Source organism: Plecotus auritus (assembly GCF_963455305.1).
Source record: "Plecotus auritus genome assembly, chromosome: X".
In the NCBI taxonomy this organism is placed as follows: Eukaryota; Metazoa; Chordata; class Mammalia; order Chiroptera; family Vespertilionidae; genus Plecotus; species Plecotus auritus.
The window spans coordinates 43,465,651-43,491,827 of record NC_137784.1 but is presented as its reverse complement, the minus strand read 5'-3'; the positions used below and the strand labels follow the sequence as shown (position 1 = coordinate 43,491,827).

Here is a 26,177-nt window from a genome sequence, read left to right as displayed (position 1 = left end):
ATGTTTCTAACTCTCTATCCCTCTCCCTTCCTCTCTGTAAAAAATCAATAAAATACATTTTTTTTAAAAAAAAGAAAAACACTTTTAGCCTTAGCCAGTTTGCCTCAATGGTTAGAGTGTCAGCCCTCAGACTGAAGGATTATGGTTTCAATTCTGGTCAAGGGCACATACCTAAATTTTAGGCTCAATCATCAGTCCTGGGTCAGGCACGTGCAGGTGGCAACCAATTAATGTGTCTCTTTCACATCAATGTTTCTCTCTGTCTGTCTCTTCTCCTCCCTTCCACTCTCTAAAAATCAATGGAGAAAATATTCTCCTATGAGGATTAACAAAAAAAATTTTAAAAAGAAAAACGCTTTCAGTTTTGTCCATTATATATGATGTTGGCTATAGGCTTTTCATATATAGCCTTTATTATGTTGAGGTATGATCCCTCTATTCCCACTTTTCTTAGAGTTTTATCATAAATGGGTGCTGGATTTTTCGAATGTTTTTTCTGCATTTATTGATATGATCTTGTGATTTTTTTATCTTTCATTTTTTTATTTGATATATCACATTTATTGATTTGTGAATATTTTATGAAGCTTGCATTCCTGGAATAAATCCCACTTGGTCATTGTGTATAATCTCTTTAATGTATTGTTGGATCCAATTTCCTAATATTTTGTTGAGGATTTTAGCATCTACTTGTATGTTCATCATGGATGTTGGCCTATAGTTTACTTTCTTTATAGTGTCTTTATCTGGTTTGCAATTAGTGTAATGCCAGCCTTATAAAAAAAAAGGTTGGAAATCTTCCTGTCTCTTGAATTTTTTGGAATAGTTTGAAGATGATAGGTTAGGATAAAGTGACTTCTTTAAGTAGAAAAGAAAAGGCCCAAAGTACAATAAATTATAGCATAGAAATAATTTCACTGATAAAGTCAAACATTTAGTGGATCAACCAATTATAAAGCTATTATAAATATTAAAATAAAAGAGTAATAAAATCATGAGTATCTACAATAACAAATTAAATGGCATGCACACAGAGAACATTTAAAATATGATGTAAAAATATAAATGGGGGATTAAAAACTGTAGTCCATTTACAATGCATTCAAACTTAAGTGACCATCAACTTAAAATGAACTGTTTAAATGTAAATATAGTTTGCTGCATATGAACATATTATATCCACATGGTTACATGTAACCATGTAATAAACCAAAGCCTATAATAGTTACACAAAAAAATTAAACAGAAAAGAATCTGAACATATCACTAAAGAAAGTCATCATTGAATAAAATAATAGAACAGAGAAGAAGAAAGAAAAATAAGTTCAATAAAATAGAAAACAATTAATAAAATGGGCAATGAGTATATATCTATTAATAATTAATTCAAATGTAAATGGACAAGATGCTCAAATCAAAACACATACAGTGACTGAATAGATAAAAAAAAACAAAAAACAAGAGGAGAATCCAAGATGGCTGCCAATGGGACAGCAGGCTGCAAGATAGTGTGTGAGTGAGAGAATGAAAAGAGAGTGTGTGGAGGTGCGGGGAGTATCTGTATTTGTGAGTGAGGGACAGCTATATTCCAAGGGACTGTTGGGGACTACTGGACCAGGCTCTCCTGGCTGGGCAGCCTCTACTGCTGCTGAAATCTCTCCCAGAGCAGCCGGCTCTGCTGCAGAGACCATGCCATTTTGAAGGGGAGACCGGCTGTGATCGGAAGCCCAGCCTTACCTTCAACCAGGGAGACCTCAGATACCTCCCGGAACCCTACAACCAAAACGCCCAAGGACCAGCTGCTTCAACTGCGAACACTGGGACTCCAGCCTCCCTCACTGCGGGCGCCTAAATAGTCTGTCCAGGTGGAAACAAAGTGGTGCGAATACATGGATGCGGACAAGCCCTGCACCTTATCACAGAGCAGATAGAAGGAACAGCTGAATTGAACAACACCCACCTGGAATTGGCGAACTAAACACTGCTGGTGAGGCAATCCATGGACAGAAAGGTCAGATATTGCAGAGAAAGGTGAGGTCTGGGATCCAGGCTGTAGGGAGAAATGCATGCAGTGGGAACTAAAGTCTCAGAGGAAGACTGCACCCCACAAAATTGGCAGCCGTTGGGGTCAGTGTAGCCTGCGAGTGTGGAAGGGGGTCCACAGGGCTGCTGGCAGAAGGGGACTCTAGAAATCAACCCACAGCTGGGCTGGGCACAGAAAGGCAGCCTGAAGTTCTACCAGTATACTGGCTGCACAGTGGCAGGGGAAAAAGATGTGCACAGAGACACATGCAGTGCCTGGGGAAAAAATCACCAGTCCACGAGCTTACTCTGGCTTTTTTTTTTTTTCCTTTTTAAATCCTTGCTTTTGAATACTAAGCCCAGTACATAGTATCTTCTAATTAAAAACACTCACAGAGACTGCAGGGGAAAATTGTTTTTGTGGAACCTGGGGATCAGAGTGGGGAGAGATGAACAGAAAACCAGCTCTGGGGAAGTCTTTCCCCCAACCCAGTATTAAGTGTGGCAGGGAAAGCAATCTAAAGCAATCTGGGTTGAGGGGGCTTTAACCACCAGATATTAATACAGAAACACTGACACCCAGAGGTTGAATCACAAATTGACTCTTGTATAAATACAACTAAAGGCAGGCTGAGAAACAAGGAGAACCTGCCTGCTTGAAAACAGGGTTGTGGCTTACAACACAGAGGAACGGTGGATCGCAGGGAACTTCAATACTGTCCTGACTACCTGACAGGAAACAGATATGCCAAACAGAACACTAGAGCAGTGGTTCTCAACCTTTCTAATGCTGTGACCCTTTAATACAGTTCCTCATGTTGTGGTGACCCCCAACCATAAAATTATTTTCATTGCTACTTCATAACTGTAATTTTGCTACTGTTAATGAATCGTAATGTAAATATCTGTGTTTTCCGATGGTCTTAGGCTCTACAGCAGTGGTTCTCAACCTGTGGGTCACGACATCTTCAAGATATTGTACGTAGAAACCTGTGGGTCAAGAACCACTAGCAGGGTCACCTAAGACCATTGCGACCCACAGGTTGAGAACCGCTGGCAGGGTCGCCTAAGACCATTGGAAAACACAGATATTTACATTACGATTCATAACAGTAGCAAAATTACAGTTATGAAGTAGCAATGAAAATAATTTTATGGTTGGGGGTCACCACAACATGAGGAACTGTATTAAAGGGTCACAGCATTAGAAAGATTGAGAACCACTGCTCTAGAGGAAGTCAATGACCTTCACTACTGCACATTTTTATTTTTTTTATCTTTTACTTAGGAAACCAATTTTTTCTCACTTGATTTTACTTTTTTATTATTATATTTTTATTATTATTACTATTATTTTACCTTTTTAAAGTTTTATTTCATTTTTTCTTTATTTTATTTTATTTTGCAATTAGTTTTCTACATTATATTTTTATTTTTCCTTTAGCATTATTTTATTCTATGTCAATTTTTCCTTTATGCTAACAATCTCTTCCTCACTTTTTCCCATTTTTGTCCTGTTTCTCTTACGCTATTCCTGCTTTATTGTTTCCCTATCCTTTCTTTTTACCCCCGTTAAAAATTGATCTTACTTATATATCTAATTTCCCCTCACCTGATCCAACTCTATACACACTTCTCTCTTCTCTTTCTGCACTATCCAAATTTTTTTCTCTTCCTTTTTTTTTTTGTTTTGTTTTCTTTGGACTTTTTCTTTCTCTCTGTCTTGTTGTTTGTTTGATTGTTGATTAGTTTTTTGTTTGTTTGTTTGTTTTTCTTTTTTTTGCTTCTGTTTTTCTCCTCGCTTGTTTTCTTATTATACTAATAACTAATTCCAATCAACAACTCGGGCCTATCTACTCTATATTCTCTTTTTCCAATAGTTAATGAATATATAGATAGATAGATAGATTAAAAAAGGGGAAAATTGCCGAAACCAGTTTGGCTCAGTGGATAGAGCGTCGGCCTGTGGACTGAAAGGTCCCGGGTTTGATTCCGGTCAAGGGCATGTACCTTGGTTGCGGGCACATCCCCAGTGGGGGGTGTGCAGGAGGCAGCTGATCGATGTTTCTCTCTCATCGATGTTTCTAACTCTCTATCCCTCTCCCTTCCTCTCTGTAAAAAATCAATAAAATATATTTAAAAAAAAAGGGGGAAATTATATATATATAAATAAACTTTATATATATATATATTTTAATATATGTGTATATATTTTTCTTTTTTTGTATTTTGTTTTTTACTTTTCTTCTTTTTATTCTGTATTGATTAAGGTATTACAAATGTGTCCTTATCACCCCCATTGTCCCCCCATCACCCCAATCCTGCCCTCACCCTCACCTCCTGTTGTCTGCGTCCATTGCTTATGCTTATATGCATGCATACAAGTCCTTTGGTGGATCTCTCCCCCTTACCCCCACCATCCCCTACCCTCCCTCTGAGGTTTGAGCATCTGATCGATGCTTCACTGTCTCTGGATCTATTTTTGTTCATCGGTTTATGTTGTCCATTATAATCCACAAATGAGTGAGATCATGTGATATTTATCTTTCTCTGCCTGGCTTATTTCACTTAGCATAATGCTCTCCAGCTCCATCCATGCTGTTGCAAATGGTAGGAGTTCTTTCCTTTTTACTGCAGCATAGTATTCCATTCTGTAGATGTGCCACCATTTTCTAATCCACTCATCTGCTGATGGGCACTTAAGCTGATTCCAAATCTTGTGCTGCTATGAACATAGCGGTGCATATATCCTTTCTCATTGGTGTTTCTGTTTTTTTGGGATATATTCCTAGAAGTGGGATTACTGGGTCAAATGGAAGTTCCATTTTTAGTTTTTTGAGGAAACTCCATACTGTTCTCCACAGTGGCTGCATCAGTCTGCATTCCCACCAGCAGTGCATGAGGGTTCCTTTATCTCCGCATCCTCACCAGCATTTGTCATTTGTTGATTTGTTGATGATAGCCATTCTGACAGGTGTGAGATGGTACCTCATTGTCGTTTTGATTTGCATCTCTTGGATGATTAGTGACTTTGAGAATGTTTTCATATGTCTCTTGGCCTTCCTTATGTCTTCCGTTGAAAAGTATCTATTTAGGCGCGTTGCCCATTTTTTGATTGGGATGTTTCTCTTCCTTTTGTTAACTTGTATGAGTTCCCTGTAAATGTTGGAGATTAAACCCTTATCGGAGATAACATTAGTAAATATGTTCTCCCATGCAGTGGGTTTTCTTGCTGTTTTGTTGATGGTTTCTTTTGCTGTGCTGAAGTTTTTATTTTGATGTAGTCCCATTTGTTTATTTTCTCTTTAGTTTCCATTGTCCTAGGAGCTGTATCAGTGAAGATATTGCTTCAGCATATATCTGAGATTTTTTTAAAAATATATTTTATTGATTTTTTACAGAGAGGAAGAGAGAGGGATAGAAAGTTAGAAACATCGATGAGAGAGAGACATCGATCAGCTGCCTCCTGCACGCCCCCTACTGGGGATGTGCCCGCAACCCAGGTACATGCCCTTGACCGGAATCGAACCTGGAACCCTTTAGTCCGCAGGCCGACGCTCTATCCACTGAGCCAAACCAGTTAGGGCTATATCTGAGATTTTGATGCCTGTGGATTTCTCTAATATTTTTATGGTTTCTCTTCTTATATTTAAGTCCTTTATCCATTTTGCATTTATTTTTGTGTATGGTGTAAGTTGGTGGTCTAGTTTCATTTTTTTTTTTTTGCACGTGTCTGACCAAATTTCCCAGAACCATTTATTGAAGAGACTATCTTGACTCTGTTGTATATTCTTGCCTCCTTTGTCAAATATTAATTGAGCATAGTGGTTTGGGTCAATTTCTGGGTTCTCTACTCTATTCCATTGGTCTATATATCTGTTCTTGTGCCAGTATCAGGCAGTTTTGAGAACAGTGGCTTTGTAATACATACTGATATCTGATATTGATATCCCACCTACTTTGTTCTTCTTTCTCCAGATCTCTGCAGCTATTTGGGGTCTTTTTTTTTATTCCAGATGAGTTTTTGGAGAGCTCTTTCTAGGTCTGTGAAATATGCTGTTGGTATTTTAATTGGGAGTGCATTGAATCTATAGATTGCTTTGGGTAGTATGGACATTTTAATGATGTTGATTCTACCAATCCATGAGCACGGTATGTTCTTCCATTTCTTCATGTCTTCCTCTATCTCTTTTTTCAAAGTCCTGTAGTTTTCTCCGTAGATGTCTTTTACCTTCTTAATTAAGTTTATTTCTAGGTATCTTAATTTTTTTTTGTGCAATGGTGAATGGGATTGCTTTTTAATGTCTCTTTCTGTAAGTTCACTATTGGTATATAAAAATCCCACAGATTTCTTGGCATTAATTTTGTATTCTGCTACATTGCCGAATTTATTTATTAAGTCTAATATTTTTGGTGGAATCTTTAGTGTTTTCTATGTACAGTATCATGTCCTCTTTGAATAATGACAACTGTACTTCTTATTTTCCAATTTGGATGCCTTTTATTTCTTCTTCTTGTCTGACCGCAATGGCTAGTACTTCCAGCACTATGTTGAACAGGAGTGGTGAGAATGGACATCCCTGTCTTGTTCATGTTCTTAGGGGAAATGGTTTTAGTTTTTGCCCATTGAATATGATGTTGGCTGTGGGTTTGTAATATAAGGCTTTTATTATGTTTGGGTATGATCCTTCTATTCCCACTTTGCTGAGTGTTTTTATCAGAAAAGAGTGTTGGACTTTGTCAAATGACTTTTCTGCATTGATTGATATGATTATGTGATTTTTGCCTTTCAGTTTGTTTACGTGATGTATCACGTTTATTGATTTTCAGATATTGTACCAGACTTGCATCCCTGGAATAAATCCCACTTGGTCATGTGCAGGGGCCTGATGTTGTAGGGGCCAAACATGGTGGGGATCTCCCTTTTTCGCGTCCTGCGGAAAAGGAGATGAACGAACAGATTCTAAAATGGAGGCGGCCAGGGATTGAGAAATATTAGAAATATAGAAACAAGACACAGAGATAGATTTGGAAGCTGGGTACTGGGTGGGACGCCATCTTTCCTCTCTGATGGAGAGGCTGCAACGACGACGATGACCCAAGCCACGCAGTGCGTTTATTTTATAGGCCTAGATTTACATATCTAGTCCCACCTCTGCTGACACCTGGGCTGCTATGAAGTCAGAACTGATTAACATGTTCAGCCTCATTGGGGAAGCATGTTCCCAGGTCGTGACTCGGCCTACGCCCTGAGTTCAGCTGACGATAATTAAGGAAAATGCCCATGTGTCTTCCCAGGCGGCCCTCTACAGTCATGGTTTATGATCTTTCTAATGTAATGCTGGATCTGGTTTGCTAGAATTTTGTTGAGAATTTTAGTATCTATGTCAGGGGTGGGCAAACTTTTTGACTCGAGGGCCACAATGGGTTCTTAAACTGGACTGGAGGGCCGGAACAAAAGCATGGATGAAGTGTTTGTGTGAACTAATATAAATTCAAAGTAAACATCATTACATAAAAGGGTACGGTCTTTTTTCTTTATTTCAATAGTTTTATTCATTTCAAACATTTTAACAAGAAGAATGTAAACACTAATTATTATAATTTGAAACTTCAAAAAATGGAGGAATCATAGCACAATAACATACCTTATATTGAAGATGGCAAAGGCAAAATAAAATTGCCTAACAAAGGAAAGGTACAAAAGCCTTTCAAATTAAACTTAAATGTAATAAAATAATTTAAAACTAAAACAAATAGAAAAGAACAAAATGTGTAAACAGTAAATTAAACATTTTCTTTAGTGCAACTTCCAAATTATGCCCGGGACGTAGATGTAGATGGCAATGTAGACTGGGTTGAAAGGCTTTTGGTCTTTAAAACATCAACTTCAGTGGGAACAGTGTTGTTGGTCTCCTTTTTAACTAATGCTCTGATACTGTGCTCTCCAGGGGCCTGTCTCCCTACATCACCACGATAACGTGTCTACGCATTCCCAGGGTGATGTCAGGGGACGCGTCTGCGGGCATTACAAGGAGTCTCTGGAAGATTGAGAGGTTGTTCCTTCTACTGAATGGGCGGATATAAATCCGCCCACTCAGAAGAAGGAGCTGCGGCCATGTTTCCAGATGTTGCCATGTTAACACTGCTGCTGGTGAAGGAGTGGAGGGGAGAGCAAGAGAACCCTTCGCTCTTTCGGCTCCGCGGGCCAGATAGAACAGCTGAACGGGCCGGATCAGGCCCGCGGGCCATAGTTTGCCCACCGCTGATCTATACTGTTGTTCTCTATTTAATTCCTGATCTTGCTGTCTATAACTCCCCATTTTATTTTTTAATAGTCTTAACCACAATCATGGTAACATATTATCTTTTCAAAATGGTTTAAAATGCATTGCTTTTGAAAAATGTACTCAGGGTGAGCAATGGCTCCCCACACAACTTCATGGTTTACCTTCTCTTCACTTCAGTGAATTTATGGGTCATGATAAACAGTGTTCTAGCAAATGTATGAATGCTGGAGATGATATATGATATGGGGAATGGTATATGTCTTTGACATGAGAATAGGAGTCAAATCTGACTCCATCCTTCCCCCAATTTCCATTGTCTTCCAAAAATGCTGAGGGCTGGCATACTAGTAACTAAACAATGGTAAATGCTGAGACTTGATATGCAGGTTCTTTTGTCCTCCCTGCATTTTTTTTCAATTATTGTGCCACAGATTCTTGTTATGAGAAAGTGGAAGGAGGAGAAAATAATCGTCATTGAGACGAAGATATAGAGTCCTATTATTTTGTCTGTACATGGAAGATACATAATATATTTAAACTTAATTTTGTCCCTGGTTCCCTCCCACAAAGTGCAGGGAGAGGTAATTCAGCCACATGCCTTTTTACAGCTCATTTTCCAAAAAAGCCTTATAAATTCCATGATGAAAGAAGGTATAATTGAAAAATAAAAACCTAGACTGGGACCTAGTAGATATGACTTTGAGTTTGGGTCCTGCCAACAACATTCTGGGCAAAGCCCTTTACCTTCCTGAGTTGTGGTGTTCTCATTTTCCAAGTATAAACAATAAATCAAGAAAGGACCTCAACTTAACTCAGTCTTTCCCTCTGCCTTTAGATGTTTAATGTTAAATATTTCCAAGCCAATGCATTGATGAAGAGAACTGAGCTGGGTGTATAGATTGAGTAGATGAGAAGATATTGGGGGAGACAGGGAGAAGGAAAAAAAAACAACCCTTAACTCACTGTTTCAGCTTCTCATGCCCATAGCTAGGTGTTCTAATCCTCTGTGCCATTTTTTTTTCCTTGGGAACTAAATTTTATAACCCTTCAGAAATCAGATTGGGAGCTGGAGCAACATTACTTCTTCACTGCCACTACCATACCTGATTCAGCATTTTTTTTTTTTTGCATTGTGTTTTCAGGGGATTGGCTGCCATTACCTGGACCTGGGGCATTGGATCTGCAGGGAGTCGGGCCCGCATCTTGGAACACCCCTGCTCTGATAACCCCCTTGTTACTTGCAACCAGCTCACCATCTTCCACACAGAAGCTGGTGACACTGGATACTTCACATGTAGCTACAAGGATGTCGCTGACATCAAGGATCCTAATGGCAAGACCAGTGTGTATGTGTATGTCAAAGGTGAGTGAGTGCCTCCTGCTTTGGGACTGAAGGATTTTGCATTATTTTGTGGATGTCTAGATACATAAAACCCCAGGTAAGCTTGGAATAAGTTGGAGTGCTTTTCTGAAGACAGTAGAGCAAGAACAGGCCTTCTGCTTTGAAATTTTGTTAATGACACCCAGTTTTACTATTCACCCACATTTTTTTCAAAGATGAAGTTCTTGATCTCTGACCCCATGAGACAAGAAAAATAATATGATTCCTTCAAAATTCAAGTAGTTACCAGTGGTATGTAAAAGGAAGTGTCTGTGGAGAGGCAGATGTCACTGACAAGCTACAGGCAAGCTTTGTTTGATCTTCCTCTACCTCCAGATGACCAGGAAGGCTCTTATCATTTGAATTTCCTTTCCAGAACTTCTGTGACTTGAGGCTATGGTGCTGGGAGCTGGATTATTGCTCCTTTTAGATTATTATTTCCTCTTGAGAGCACAGTGAGTGCCTTTCACAAACCTGTTTTCTTTGCTCCTCTTATATACCCCATCTCTCTCTGAGCCATATTTTCACTTCCTTATACATTAATTGGCAACCAATCTCTATAAAGCAGCAAGGCTGGCCCTGAAGAAGACCTAAATCCCAACCCACAGTCCTTCTGGGCTTCCAAAAACACAGGTTAAGTAGGTCTAAAGGACTATATTATGAAGGATTAGGATGAGGTGGAAACAACTCTAGTCTTGACTCCATTGTTTTTTAGCACAAGTCACTAATCTCTCTGATTCTCAGTTTCCTCATCTATAAAATGAAAGCTTTTCATAAGCATTAGAGGTGATATGTATAAAACCTTTCAATGCAATGCCTTAAAATTACTAGGCATTGCATAAAATATATGAAAACATTTTGTAAACCCTATGTTGTCATGCAAAAGAAATGATGGAACAACCTCCACTGCTCTATGATAAATCCCAGGGGAAGGGGGGGTAATAGGTATTGAAAGGGAAATGGTACAATAAATACATATCATCATCCAGGGATGTTTAAGGCGCAGGGTGCATACCAGCCTGCCAGAAGACCAGGATATTGACAAGGAGATAGGCTGAAATAGAAATGATGGGATAAATTTTGGGAAGCCCTAGAGTGCTAGAGTAAGGAATTAGGGTCCCATTCTTTGCTTGCCAACTCTTAATCCTCACTTCAAACTGGGATAAATATTGAAGTCTTGTTGGCTTGAGCTCCTCACTCAGATTTGGAATTGAATATGAAGCTCTTGAGATTTGATTCAGATCATAAAGATGAAAGCTCTTCTTAGAGATGTTGTTCTCCCTGAACTTCCCTTTTGTGGGCCTTTCAGAAAAGTTTACGTCCTCATTCTCCCAACTCACACTCCCTGGACATCATGCTGCTGACCCAAATAGGGGACAATGTGAGGATAATAAGCCTCAGTATATGCAAGTCCCTTCTAGGCTTGGCTTGCATTCTGAGAGCTGGAGTCTTAAAATATGTAATTACTAGGAATGAGGCTTTGTGATCTGAAATTTTAAATATTTCTAAAATTTAAGTACAATTGGTATATAATATAACATAGGTAATATTAGTTTCAAATGTACAATATATTGATTTGACATTTACATACCTTACAATGTGATTACCCCACTAATTCTAGGAATCATCTGTCACTGTGCAAAATTATCACAGTATTATTGACTATATCCACTTCCTCTTTTTTTCTATCCCCCACCCACTGCCTTCTGGTAACTATCCCTTTGGTCTGTTTCTAAAGGTCTCTTTTTGTTTTGTTTTATTTGTTCCTTTGTTTTGGTTTGGATTTAGATTTCCCATATAAGTGAAACCATACAGTATTTGTTTGTCTTGCCTGACTTATGTTATTTAGCATAATACCTTCTAGGTCCATCCAAGTTGCTACAAATGGCAAGATTTCATTATTTTTATTGCTGTGTAATGTCCCATTGCATGTCACATCTTCTTTATCCATTCATAATTCGATGGACACCAAGATTGCTTCCATATCTTAGTTGTTGTAAATAATGCTGCAATGAAATATAGAGGCACTTATAACTTTTCAAATTAGTGTTCTCATTATCTTTGGATATATACCAAAGAAATGTAGAGTTGCTGGATTTAATGGTATATCCACTTTTAGATTTTTTTAAAAAAATTCTTTATTGTTGAAAGTATTACAGATGTCTTCTTTGTTTGTGTGGTTGTTGTTTTTTTCCATTGACCCCCTCCAACCCATACCTACCCCTCGCAGGCCTTCATTACTCTATTGCCTGTGCCTATGCACTATGCATATATGCATATAAGTTCCCTGGTTAATCACTCCTCTCCCACCCCCTCACCCCTGACTTCCCTCTGAAATTCGTCTGTTCCATGCTTCTATGTCTCTGGTTCAATTTTATTCATCAGTTTATTTTGTTCATTAGATTCCACATATGAGTGAGGTCATGTGACACTTACATTTCTCTGACTGGTTTATTCTGCTTAGCATAATACTCTCAAGGTCCATCCAGGCTGCTGCAAATGGTAAGAGTTCTTTCTTTTTTACAACTTCATAGTATTACATTGTGTAAATGTACCAGTTTTTTATCTGTTCATCTGCTGATAGGCACTTCAGCTGCTTCCAAATCTTAGATATTGTAAATTGTACTGCTATGAATATAGGGGTGCATACATTCTTTCTGATTGGTGTTTCTGATTTCTATTCCTAGAAGTGGGATCACTGGATCAAATGAGAGTTCCTTTTTTAAAATTTTGAGCAAGTTCCATACTGTTTTCAACAGTGGCTGCACCAGTCTGCATTCCCACCAGCAGTGAGTGTACTAGGGTTCCCTTTTCTCCAATCCTCACCAGCACTTATCATTTGTTGATTATAGCCATGCTTGCAAGTGTGAGGTGATACCTCATTGTCATTTTAATTTTTATCTCTCTGATGATTAGCGACTTGGAGCATTTTTTCATGTTTCTCTGTCTTTTGTATGTCCACTTTGGAGAAGTGTCTATTTAGGTTCTTTGCCAATTTTTTAATTGGATTGTTTGTCTTCCTTTTGTTAAGCTCTATGAGTTCCCTACATATTTTGGAAATTAACCCCTTATGGGATGTATCATTGGCAAATATGTTCTCCCACACAGTGGGTTCTCTTTTCATTTTGTTGATGGTTTATTTTGCTGTGCAGAGCTTTTTATTTTGATGTAGTGCCATTTATTTACTTTCTCCTTAGTTTCCTTTGCCCCAGGAGATGTATTGGTAAACATATTGCTATGAGAGATGTCTGAGATTTTGCTGCCTATGGTTTCTTCTAAGATTTTTATGGTTTCACAACTTACATTTAAGTCTTTTATGCATTTTGAATTTATTCTTGTGTATGGTGTAAGTTGGTGGTTTAGTTTCCCCTTTTTTCCCCCAACACCATTTATTGAAGAGATCGTCTTGAGTACATTGGATGTTCTTACCTCCTTTGTCACATATTCTTTGAGTATAAATAACAGCATGGGTCAATACCTGGTGTCACTGCTCTGTTCCATTGATCTATATGCCTGATCTTGTGCCAGTACCAGGCTGTTTTGAGTACAGTGGTTTTGTAGTATAAATTGTTATCTGGTATTGTGATTCCTCCAACTTTGATCTTCCCCAAGATGGCTATGGCTATTCCAGGTCTTTTGTGGTTCCCTATAATTTTTTTGTAGTGTTTGTTCTAGATATGTAAAATATGCCATTGGTATTTCAATAGGGATTTCATTGAATCTATAGATTGCATTGGGTAGTATGGACATTTTAATGATATTGATTCTACCAATCCATGAACAGGGTGTATTCTTTCACTTGATTATACCTTGTTCTATGTCTTTTTTCAATGTCCTGTAGTTTTCAGAGTATAGGTCTTTTACCTCTTTCCTTAAGTTTATTCCTAAGTATCTTAATTTTTTTGTTGCAATGGTAAATGGGATTGTTTTTTTAGTTTCTCTTTCTGAGAGTTCATTATCTATACTAATAAAAGCCTAGGTGGCCCTCGTGCCCTTACGTGACACCCTCACATCATCACAAGATGGCTGCCCCCATGTTGTCACAAGATGGCCACCCCCACATGGTCAAAAAATGCCTGTCACAAGATGGCCGGCATAAGAGGGCAGTTGTGGGTGATCAGGCCTGCAGGGAAGGGCAGTTAGGGGCTACCAGGCTGGCAGTGGAGGGCAGTTGGAGGTGACCAGGCCTGCAGGGGAGCAGTTAGGCATCAATCAGGCTGGCGGGGGAATGGTTGGGGGTGATCAGGCTGGCAGGCGTGTGGTTAGGAGCCAGCAGTCCCAGATTGTGAGAGGCTATGTCTGACTGCCAGTTTAGGCCAGATCCCTGTGGGGTCCCAGATTGGAGAGGGTGCAGGCTGGGCTGAGGGACAACCCCCCCATGCACAAATTTTGTGCACCAGGCTTCTAGTTGGTATATAAAAATGCCATAGATTTCTGGGTGTTAATTTTGTATCCTGCTACATGCCAAATTTATTTATTAAATCTAGTAGGTTTTTATAGAGACTTTAGGATTTTCTAAGTACATATCATGTCATCTGCAAATAATGACAGTTTTACTCCCTCCTTTCCAATTTGGCTGCCTTATGGCTAGGACTTGCCATACTGTGTTGAACAAAAGTGGTTAGAGTGAGCATTCCTATCTTGTTCATCTTCTTAGGGCAATGGTTTTAGTTTTTGCCCATTGAGTATGATATTGTCTGTAGGTTTGTCATATATGGCTTTTATTATGTTGCAGTATGATCCCTCTAGCTTCGCTTTGCTGAGAGTGTTTTCCCCCTATTTATGTTGATTGATTGAATTATTATTATTATTATTATTATTATTATTATTATTATTATTTTGCTGTGAGTTTTTACCAAAAAAGGGGTCTTGGATTTTGTAGAATGCTTTTTCTGCATCAATTGATATGATCATGTGATTTTTGTCTTGGAATCTGTTTATGTGATGTCTCACATTTATTGATTTGAGAATATTATACCAGCCTTGCATCCCTAGAATAAATCCCACTCGGTCATTGTGTATGATCATTTTCATGTATTGCTGGATCCAGTTTGCTAATATTTTGTTGAGCAGTTCAGCAACTATGTTCATCAGGGATATTGGCCTGTAATTATGTTTGTGGTGTCTTTATCTGGTTTTGGAGTTAAGATAATGCTGACCTCATAAAAAGAGGTTGGAGGCGTTTCTTCCTCTTGAATTCTTTGAAATAGTTTGAGGAGGATAGATGTAAGTTCTTATTTGAATGTTTGATAAAACTTCCTTATGAAGCTGTCTGGACCAGGGCTTTTGTTTGTTGGAAGTTTTTTGTTGTTGCTGTTGTTTGTTTGTTTGTTTTTTGTTGTTTTTTTGTTTGTTTGTTTGTTTGTTTTTTTACTGCTTCAATTTCATCAGTAGTTACTAGCCTATTCAGGTTTTCTGATTCTTCCTGATTGAATTTTGGAAGATTGTATTTTTCTAGGAAAATGTCCATTTCATACAGGTTGTCTAGTTTGTTGGAATATAGTTGCTCAGAGTATTTATTTTACAATCCTTTGTATTCCTGTGGGGTCAGTTGTTACTTCACCTCTTTTGTTTCTGATTTTGTTTATTTTGGTCCTCTCTCTTTGTTTCTTGATGAGTCTGGCTAGGTTCATCACTCTTGTTTATGTTTTTCAGGAACCATCTCTTGATTTTATTGATCTTCTGTATTATTATTTTTTTACTTTCTATGCCATTTATTTCTGCTCTGATCTTTATTATTTAATTCCTTTTACTTACTCTAGACTTTTCTTTTTCACTCTTAAGTTATCTCTTTAGGGTTAGACAACTTATTACCAGTTTTCTTGTTTTTTTGAGGTAGGCCTGTAGTGCTATGAATTTCCCTCTCAGGACTGCTTTCACTATGTCACATAGATTCGGGATTGTTGTATATTCATTTTCATTGGTTTCCAGAATGTATTTTATTTCATCCTTGATCTCTTTGATAATCCATTGTTTAATAGCATGCTATTTATCATCCATGTTTTTGAATATTTTGAGTGTTTTTATTGTAGATAATTTCTAATTTCATGCCATTGTGATCTGAGAAGATGCTTGATATGATTTCAATTTTCTTGAACTTGTAGAAACTTAGTTTGTGTCCTAACAAGTGCTCTATCTTTGAAAATATCCCATGTGCACTTGAGAAGAATGTGTATTCTGTCTTTTTGGGGTGTAATTTTCTGGAAATTTCAATTAATTCCATCTGATATAGTGTGTCATTTATGATTGCTGTTCCCTTGTTGATTTTTTGTCTAGAAGATGTATCCACTGGTGTCAGTGGGGTGTTGAAGTGCCATACTATGATTGTATTGCTGTCGATCTCTCCCTTGAAATCCCCTGAAAAATGTTTTATATATGTGGATGTTCCTACGTTGGGTGCATATATGATTACCAGAGCTATATTCTCCTGTTTTTTCTATCCTTTTAGTATTATGAAGTTGCCTTCATTATCTCTTGTTATGGCCAACACTTTGAAGTCTATTTTGTCACATAATGAGTATTGCTACCCCAATTTTTTTTTCATTTCTATTTGCCTGGAAAAAAAAATTTCTATTAATTTAATTTCATTCTGTTTGAGTCCTTTGTTCTGATATGGTAATAAGACTGCTCAAACAATTGGACTCTTGTAGAGAGCATATATATGGGTCATTATTTCTTATCCATTCAACTACCCTATGTCTTTTGATTGTAGCATTTAAGCCATTTACATTTATGGTTATTATTTATAGGTACATATTTATTGCCATTCTTATTCTTCATGTTTGTGTTCTCTTTCTCATTATTTCTTTTTCTTAAAATAGTCCTTTTAGCATTTCTTGCAGTGCTGGTTCAGTGGTAATAAACTCTTTTAGCCCCTTCCCCATTTTTTTTTTTGTCTGTGAAGCTCTTTATTTCACCTTTGATTTTTAATGATAGCTTTGCTGGATAGAGTAGTCTTAGGCTCAGTCCCTAAGTTTTTATTACTTAGTATACTTCATGCCATTCCCTTCTGACCTTCAGTGCTTCTATTGAGAAGTCAGCTTACAGTCTAACAGGGGCTCCCATGTAGGTAACTTTTTGTCTCTTTCTTATGGCCTTTAAGGGTCTTTCTTTGTCTTTAATGTTTGTCATTTTAATTATAATGTGCCTAGCAGTGGGTCTTTTGGGGTTCATCTTGATCAGAACTCTCTGTGTTTCCTGAACTTGAGTGACTTTTTTGTTCACCAGGTTAGGGAAATTTTCTGCCATTATTTCTTCAAACAAGTTCTCTATTCCTTTCTCAGATTTTGTTCCTTCTGGTACCCCTATAATGCCAATGTTGTTACATTTCATATTTTCCAAAACTTCCTTTAGGCTCTCCTTCTGCTCTTTAATTTATTATTTTCCATTTGCTACTCTAAATTGGTATATAGTTTTTTTTTAATACCTTGTCTTATAATTCATTGATTCGGTCCTCAGCTTCTTCTAGTGTACTATTGAATCCTTCCACGGTGTTCTTTATTTCAGCTATGTCATTCATAATTTCCAATTGATTCTTATTTATTGTTTCAAGCTATCTTTTCATGTTGGTATAGCTCTCATTAAGACCCTTATAATTCTCATTTAGTTGCTATAGTTCTCAGTGAATTGTTTGAGCAGTCTTATTACCATTAGTCCAAATTCTTTATCTGACAAATTGTTTACCTCCATTTCATTTTGTTCATTATCTGGTGATTCCTCCTTTTCTCTCAGTTGGGGTTTTTTTTTGTCTCCCCATTTTTCCTGTTCCTTTGTTTTCATTTCTATGTATTAGATCAAACTGTTATGACTCCCAGATTTTGTGGAGTGTATTTATGCATTGGGGGTTTTGTGGGACCCAGTGGTACAGTCTCTTAGATCTCCTAAGCTGGGTGCTCTAGGAAAGCCCCGTATTTGAGTTATTTGTTTCTCCTGTTGTAGTTGGCTCTTGAATATTATTGTCCCATTCATGGATGGAGTCTCCTCTCTGGCTGCCTGACTACGTGGCTCACCCCCGACCACATCATGCGAGCTGTTGTGGAGGTGCTGACTGAACAGAACAAAATATAATACAACAAAACACAAAACAGAAGAAACTCAACAAAACATACGCAAGACCCCTACAGCACCAACAAAACAACTACCAGAGAAGAGAGAACTAAGAAAGAGAAATGAGAGCAAGAATGGTAGAAAAAAGAAAGGAAAAATATGAAGAGAAAACAAAACAGAACAAAAAACAAATAAACTAAAAAGTACAAATAAAGAACAACAAAAAAGGAGGATGGAATATGTAGATGCAGAGTTGAAATAAAGAAAATAAGAATAAAGAATTAGAGGAATAGGGGAAGGAAAACAGTTTAAAATAAAGGAGGGTGAAAAGATAAGAAAAACACTTTTTGAAAAGGAAAATAGAGGAAAAAGCAGATAGACCTGAAATATGAAAAAAAGATGATAAAGCAGGAGAAAAAGAAAAGAGAAAAAAATGAGTAGTAGAAAAAAATTGAGTATGAAAATGGAAGAGGAAAATTAGATATATGAATAAAACAACAGAGACTAGAATAATAACAAATCAATAAAGCACATAAATAAGATAAATTGTAAAAAGGGAAAAAGAAAATAAAGAGAAAAAAGAAACCAAGAAACAGGGAGGAAAAAAGAGAAAAAAGAAGGCAAAAATAAATGAAGTAGCATTCCTTTCAGCCCAGTTTACTGCCCCATGGGAGCTTGCTTTGGATTCCATTCTTCTGTTCTTTCTGCCAATTCTGGTCTTCCTGTTAAGTACTTAGGTGCTAACTACTGTCAGGTACTAACCTTTGGCTTTTAACAACCTGCTTGAAGCTCCAAGCTATGCAGTGACCCACCATTTGTGTCTGTCTCCAAATGCCTTGGCTGTAAGCAGGAGGGGCCAATCTGCCCTGTAAAGGAGGTTTGTTATCAGCATTGGGCCCAGGGCTGGATTAGCAAACTGCCCCTGGTTCCCAGCCTCTGCCTCTGCCCACCATTGCCTGCTAGCCAGCTGTCAATCTTAATCACTCAAAAGTCTGTTTGTGAAAGGGCTTTATGTGGGGGAGGTGTTGTTTAGCTTTCAGGGAATATGGTGGTTGTGTTTCCTTGTCCCAGAGCTATTCCTTCATGAGTGGCCCAAAATATTACTTTGCCCTTGACTGGACAGAGATCCTTGTATGGAGACCAGCGGGTTCTACAGGAAACCTGGAGTTTTATCATCTATCCCATGTGGGGAAAGTAGGAGTCTGGTTCTCAGGATAGTGGGGCAGATGCCCCTCCCTCAATCCAGTCACTGAGGGATTCCTGAGACTGTTTAAACCTGTAGACTTGGCCTCTGCTTTTGTTTACTCAGAAGAGGTCAAAATTCAGGATGTGACATACAGGGCTCTTGATGGTGGGACAGGCTGTATCACCTAAGGCAGATTTTTTTTCTTTTCCTGCCCTGCAGCTCCTGGGAGCGGCCAGCTCCCCTCAGGAAAAATGGCCATTTTGGTTTGGGGGCCTATGACCAAATGCTCCTGACTGCTGTTTTTCAAAGTCACCCCCACACCTGTCCCACAATGCTCCTAATTCCAGCCTCTCTTTAGGCACCTCAAGTACACGCCTCCCTCCCTGCACCAAAGCCTTGGCTAAGTAGCTGCAAATGTTACCTGGGTCATGCTTGGGGCTGTGGAGCCCAGCCTGGATTGCCTGACTCTATCTTTGACTCATAGCCCAGCACTCCCTTCTCTCTCTCTCTCTCTCTCTCTCTCTCTCTCTCCCTCTCTCTCTCTCTCTCTCTCTCTCTCTTTCTCTCTCTCCTCTCTCTGTCTCTCTCCTATTTCTGTCTCTGTCTCTGTCTCTGTGTCTGTCTCCCTCTCTCTGCCCTGTGGCCCTTGAGAGCTTGTCAGCTCATCTTTTGACCTCGCCTTCCCTACGGATCTCCAGGTGTTTTCTATCCTTTTATATAAGTCTCCTCCTCAGCTGGACCTCAGTTGGTAATTCCAGGTGAATGTTCCCCAATTAGTTGCATTTAAACAGTCTGACCTGGAGATGAGGTGCATGACAGGTCTGCCCATATGGCCACCATTTTTTTTCTCTCTCTCTTTCCTTTTAGTATTTATTTATTTATTTTTGTTGTTGTTGTTGTTAGGTGCAATGGATGTAAGAATTTTATTATGGTGTATATTTATTTTTCTTTAGATTTTTAAATATTCTTTATTGTTTAAAGTATTACATATAGTAATACATATGTCTCCCTTTTCCCCCAGTGACCTCTCCCTGGCCACAACCTCATCAGCACTTGTTGGTTGTCGATTTGTTGATGATAGCCATTCTGATAGGTGTGAGATGGTATCTCATTGTCATTTTGATTTGCACCTCTTAGATCTAAGACTTAGATGATTAGTGACTTTGAGCATGTTGTCTTTCATATGTCTTTTGGCCTTCTGTATGTCCACTTTTAAAAAGTGTCTATTTAAGTCCTTTGCCCATTTTTTTTTTTCTTTCCTACCTCTTGGGTCTGGGGCTCCTATGATTTTTACTGAACCTCTTCTCTCCAGGACCCATTGGGAAGAACAGCCTACATGAATTTCAATCTTAAGCTGGAGGGCTGGTAGAGAGCAGGAGAGAGCTGGCATTGATTTGAGTATCTAATCTTCCTATATCTTTTCCTTGTACCAAAAGTGATATAGCTCTGATCTTCTCCCATCCTTTGTATTTTTCTCCTCTTTATCCAATATGCAACCCCTTTTTAAAAATTCTTTATTGTTGAAAGTATTACATATATCTCCTTTTCTTCCTACTGACCTCTCCCAGCCCACTCCCACCCACTGCAGCCCTCTTTCTTATCCACTGCCTCCTGACCCTGGGACTGTCTTGTTTCCTAGTCCCACAGTTAGGAGTCCTTAATTTCTCTGCTTTCCTTCAAGAGTTAGCTGATGGTTTATCTGCCCATCTACCTCTAGTGACTGGAAGCTCTCAAGAGTGGACTCCAGTTTTGCCCTCTGTCTCAGTTCCCCCATTGCAGGGGCTTAGTATTAACACTACCCATCCTATCCTTGGCATAATGACTAATGAGAGCCATTTATATTCTTCCCTGATAGCTCTGGTAACCTTGAACAGTGTCCCCCTCTCTCTTGGCATTTTCTCAGATTGTATGGTGCCAGTGTACTGGGATCAATTGCCACCTGTCCATGACAAGCCTCCGAGTGGAAGAATAAACATGGCCTGGAACTAAGCTGGGGAGAATAAAGCTGGCAATGATGATTAGGATGATGAGTGTGTGGGAGGTGGAGGTGGAGGATATGAAGGGAGCAGAGGGTGAGAAGAGGAGAGAGCCACACAGAGCTTGGTGTGTGGGGGTGTCAAAGTTCTATTTATTTATTTATTTATTTTTAAATAAATCTTTATTCAGATTATTACAATTATTTCTCCTTTTCCCCCCCATAGCTCCCCTCCACCCATTTCCCACCCCACCTTCTGCCCTTACCTCCCCCCCACTGTCCTCATCCATAGGTGTATGATTTTTGTCCATTCTCTTCATGAACCCCCCATACCCCTTTCCCCCTGAGAATTATCAGTCCACTCCCTTTCTATGCCCCTGATTCTATTATATTCACCAGATTATTCTGTCCCTCAGGTTTTTAATTCACTTGACTTTTAGGTTCGCTTGTTGATAGATATGTATTTGTTGTTCATAATTTTTCTCTTTACTTTTTTCTTCTTCCTCTTCTTTAAGAATACTTTTCAGCATTTCATATAATACTGGTTTGGTGGTGATGAACTCCTTCAGCTTTTACTTATCTGTGAAGCTCTTTATCTGCCCTTCAATTCTGAATGATAGCTTTGCTGGGTAGAGTAATCTTGGTTGTAGGTTCTTGCTATTCATCACATTGAAAATTTCTTGCCACTCCCGTCTGGCCTGCATAGTTTCTGTTGAGAAGTCAGCTGACAGTCGTATGGGTGCTCCCTTGTAGGTAATTAACTGTTTTTCTCTTGCTGCTTTTAATATTCTCTCTTTGTCTTTTGCTCTTGGCATTTTAATTATGATGTGTCTTGGTGTGGTCCTCTTTGGATTCCTTTTGTTTGGGGTTCTGTGGGCTTCCTGGACTTGTAAGTCTATTTCTTTCACCAGGTGGGGGAAGTTTTCGGTCATTATTTCTTCAAATAGGTTTTCAGTATCTTGCTCTCTCTCTTCTTCTGGCACCCCCATAATTCTGATGTTGGTACGCTTGAAGTTGTCCCAGAGTCTTCTTACATTATCTTCAACTTTTTGGATTTTTTTTTTTTTGCTTTTTGCTTTTTCGGTTGAGTGTTTTTTGCTTCTTTGTATTTCAATTCTTTGACTTGATTCTTGGGTTCCTCTATTTTGTTTTTGGGTCTCTGTATAATATTTTTTATTTCAGTCAGTGTATGTTTAATTTCTAGTTGGTCCTTTTTCATATCTTCGAGGGTCTCGTTATATTTATCGGCCTTTTCTAGGATATTCTTAAAAAGTCTTATAACCGTGGTTTTGAATTCTATATCCAGTCGTTTGTTTTCCTCCATTTCTTTCGTTTGTGATCTGATTCTTTGACCCCGCATTTTCACTGATTCCCTGAGTTGGTAAGGTAGATATTTGTGCTAGGTTTCCAATATGGCCCAGTGGGTCTGCTTCCCCAGTTAACCTGAGGTGGACACTCTTGGTGCACCCCTTTGTGGACTGTGTGTACAGCCTTGTTGTAATTAAGTCTTTATTGTTGTTGGTATCACTGGGAAGAATTGACCTCTGGGCCAGTTGGCTGTAAGGATCAGCTGTGTCTATGCTGGGAGAAGTTCGGTGCTGGAGACAGCCTTATAGGATTAGACTTGCCAAATTGCAATAGCCTCTGTGCTCAGCTTGGATGGGGTGGAGTCTCAGTTTTGGCTTCCTGTCAGCCTTGCCCTTGCGCGCATGTGCGCTTTCAGTCCTCTGCCTTCCCCAGCTCGAGTCTCCGCCTGAGAGTCCAGACTCCCCCCACAAGAGCGTGGGTCCCCAGGGGCTCGCCTGGAACTGGGGTTTAGTGCAGTCAGAACTGGGGCTCAGTGCCGTCAGGAGCCTCTGACTCCCTTTCACTAGGGAAAGCCTGTGGCAACCTCCGCAGCCTTTGTGCGCACTGGCACGCGCACGTGCGCTTTCAGTCCTCCACCTTCCCCGGCTCCCGAGTCTCCGCCCAAGAGTCCAGACTCCCCCACAAGAGCGTGGGTCCCCAGGGGCTCGCCTGGAACTGGGGTTCACTGCAGTCAGAACTGGGGCTCAGTGCAGTCAGAATCCTCTGACTCCCTTCCACTAGGGAAAGCCTGTGGCAACTTCCGCAGCCTTTGTGCGAACTGGCGTGCGTGCGCGGGCACTTTCAGTCCTCCGCCTTCCCCGGCTCCCGAGTCTCCGCCCGAGAGTCCAGACTCCCCCACAAGAGCGTGGGTCCCCAGGGGCTCGCCTGGAACTGGGGTTCACTGCAGTCAGAACTGGGGCTCAGTGCCGTCAGGAGCCTCTGACTCCCTTTCACTAGGGAAAGCCTGTGGCAACTTCCGCAGCCTTTGAGCTCACTGGCGCGCGCGCTCGGGCACTTTCAGTCCTCCGCCTTCCCCGGCTCCCGAGTCTCTGCCCGAGAGTCCAGACTCCCCCCGTAAGAGCGTGGGTCCCCAGGGGTTCGCCCGGAACTGGGGTTCAGTGCTGTCAGAACTGGGGTTCAGTGCGGTCGAAAGCTTCCTTCCCCCTTCCGCCAGAGAAAGTCAGCCAGGCTCTCAGCCGCCCTTCCTCTCTGCGCGCACAAAGCCCCTTTGCCGTACCTCCAATTCTCTGTGAGCTTTCCTCTTTCCTTCTAGTTGTAGAATTTCCACTCAGCCAACTTTCCTGTGGTTCTGGATGGTGTCCGTTCTGTCTTTTAGTTGTAGTTTTGAAATTGTTGTGCGAGGCAGCAGTTTAGGTGTTTACCTATGCCGCCATCTTGGTTTCCCCTTTGCCCATTTTTTGATTGGATTGTTTATCATCCTATTGTTAAGATGTATGAGTTCCCTATAAATTTTGGAGATTAAGCCCTTATCAGAGATAACATTGGCAAATATGTTTTACCATGCAGTGGGCTTTCTTGTTTTTTTTGTTGAAGGTTTCTTTTGCTGCGCAGAAGCTTTTTATTTTGATGTAGTCCCATTTGTTTATTTTCTCCTAGGTTTACATTGCCCTAGGGGCTGTATTGGTAAAGATATTGCTACCACATATGTCTGATGTTTTGCTGCCTATGGATTCTTCTAAGATTTTTATGGTTTCCCATCTTACGTTAAAGTCCTTAATCCATTTTGAGTTTATTTTTTTGTATGGTGTAAGTTGGTGGTCTACTTTCATTTTTTTTGCATGTATCTGTCTAATATTCTCAATACCATTTATTGAAGAGACTGTCTTGACTCCATTTTATGTCCTTTCCTTCTTTGTCAGATATTAATTGAGCATAACAGAAATTGGGTCAATTTCTGGATTCTGGGTTCTGTTCCATTGGTCTATATATCTGTTCTTGTGCCAGTACTGGGCAGTTTTGAGAACAATGGCTTTCGAATATAGCTTGATGTGATCCATCCAACTTTGTTCTTCTTTCTCAAGATTGCTGTGGCTATTAGGTGTCTTTTTTATTCCATATGAATTTTTCAAAGGTTTTTTTTCTAGGTCTGTGAAATATGCTGTTGGTATTTTAACGAGGATTGCATTAAATCTATAGATTGCTTTGGGTAGTATGGACATTTTATGATGTTGATTCTACCAATTGATGAACATTGTATATTCATCCATTTGTTTATGTCTTCCTCTATCTCTTTTTTTCAATGTCCTATAGTTTTCTGAGTACAGGTCTTATACATCCTTAGTTAAATTTACATCTAGGTATCTTCATTTTTTTGATGCAATGGTAAATATGATTTTTTTTTTTGGTATCTCTTTCCGTGAGTTCATTATTGGTGTATAAAAAAGCCATAGATTTCTGGGCGTTAATGTTGTATCCTGCTACATTGCCAAATTCATTTATTAGGTCTAGTAGTTTTTTGATGGAGTCTTTAGGGTTTTCTATATACAATATCATGTTGTCTGTGAATAATCACAGTTTTACTTCTTCTTTTCCAATTTGGATGCCTTTTATTTCTTCTTCTTCTCTGATCGCTATGGCTAGCACTTCCAGTAGTATGGTGAACAGAAATTGAGAGAGTGGGCATCCCTGTCTTATACTGTTCTGTGAGGAAATGGTTTTAGATATGCCCATTGAGTATAGATGTTGGCTGTAGGTTTGTCATATAAGGCTTTTATTATATTGAGGTATGATCCCTCTATTTCCATTTTGTTGAGATTTTTTATCAAGCAAGGTTGTTGGATTTTGTCAGATGCTCTTTCTGCATAAATTGATATGATTATATAATTTTTGCCTCTCCATTTGTTTATCTGATGTATCACGTTTATTGATTTGTGGATATTGTACCATCCTCGTATCCCCAGAATAAATTCCCTTGGTCATGGTGTATGATCTTTCTAATGTAATGCTGGATTCATTTTGTTACGATTTTGTTGAGGATTTTAGCATCTATGTTCATCAGAGATATTGGCCTGCAATTCCCTTTCTTTGTAGTGTCTTTATCTGGTTTGGGGATTAGGGTAATGATGTCCTAAAAACAAGAGTTTGGAAGTGTTCCTTCCTCTTGATTTTTTGGAATAGTCTGAGGAAGATAGGTTTTAGTTCTTCTTTGAACATTTGGTAAAACTCCACCTGTGAAGCCATCTGGTCCTGTGCTTTTGTTTGCTGGAAGTTATTTTTTTATCATTTTTTAGTGATTAAGGTATTACATATGTACATATCTTCCCATTGCCCTTCCGAACCCCACTCCCATACATGCCCTCACCCCCCAGTGTCCTGTGTCCATTGGTTATGCTTATATGCATGCATACAAGTCTTTCCATTGATCTCTTATCTCCCCCACTTCTCCCCAACCTTCCCGCTGTGATTTGACAGACTGTTTGATGCTTTACTGCCTCTGTATCTATCTTTTTGTTCATCAGGTTATAATGTTCTTTATTATCCATAAATGAGTGAGATCATGTGGTATTTTTCTTTCATTTCCCGGCTTATTTCACTTAGCATAATGCTCTCCAGTTCCATCCAGGCTGCTGCAAATGGTAAGAATTCCTTCTTTTTTTATAGAAGCATAGTATTCCATTGTGTAGATGTACCATAGTTTTCTGATCCAGTCATCTGCTGATGGGCACCTAGGCTGTTTCCAAATCGTAGCTATTGTAAATTGTGCTGCTATGAACATAAGGGTGCATATATCCTTTCTGATTGGTGTTTCTAGTATCTTAGGATATATTCCTAGAAGTGGGATTACTGGGTCAAATGGGAGTTCCATTTTTAGTTTTTTGAGGAAACTCCATACTGTTCTCCACAGTGGCTCACCAGTCTGCATTCCCACCAGCAGTGTACGAGGGTTCCTTTTTGTCCGCATCCTCACCA

At 39.3% G+C, this 26,177-nt stretch overlaps 1 protein-coding gene across 1 annotated transcript in view; it reads left to right on the top strand.

Moving 5' to 3' along the window:
- The window catches only part of LOC308239277 (vascular endothelial growth factor receptor kdr-like), a gene marked incomplete at both ends in the record, with an annotated part of 686,009 nt that overhangs the window by 79,524 nt on the left and 580,308 nt on the right, over positions 1-26,177 (top strand). Inside the window, one exon of the mRNA XM_080652065.1 lies at positions 9,455-9,675. Within this exon, the coding sequence (XP_080508191.1) occupies positions 9,455-9,675 (221 nt within the window). The remainder of the gene's footprint in view (positions 1-9,454; positions 9,676-26,177) is intronic.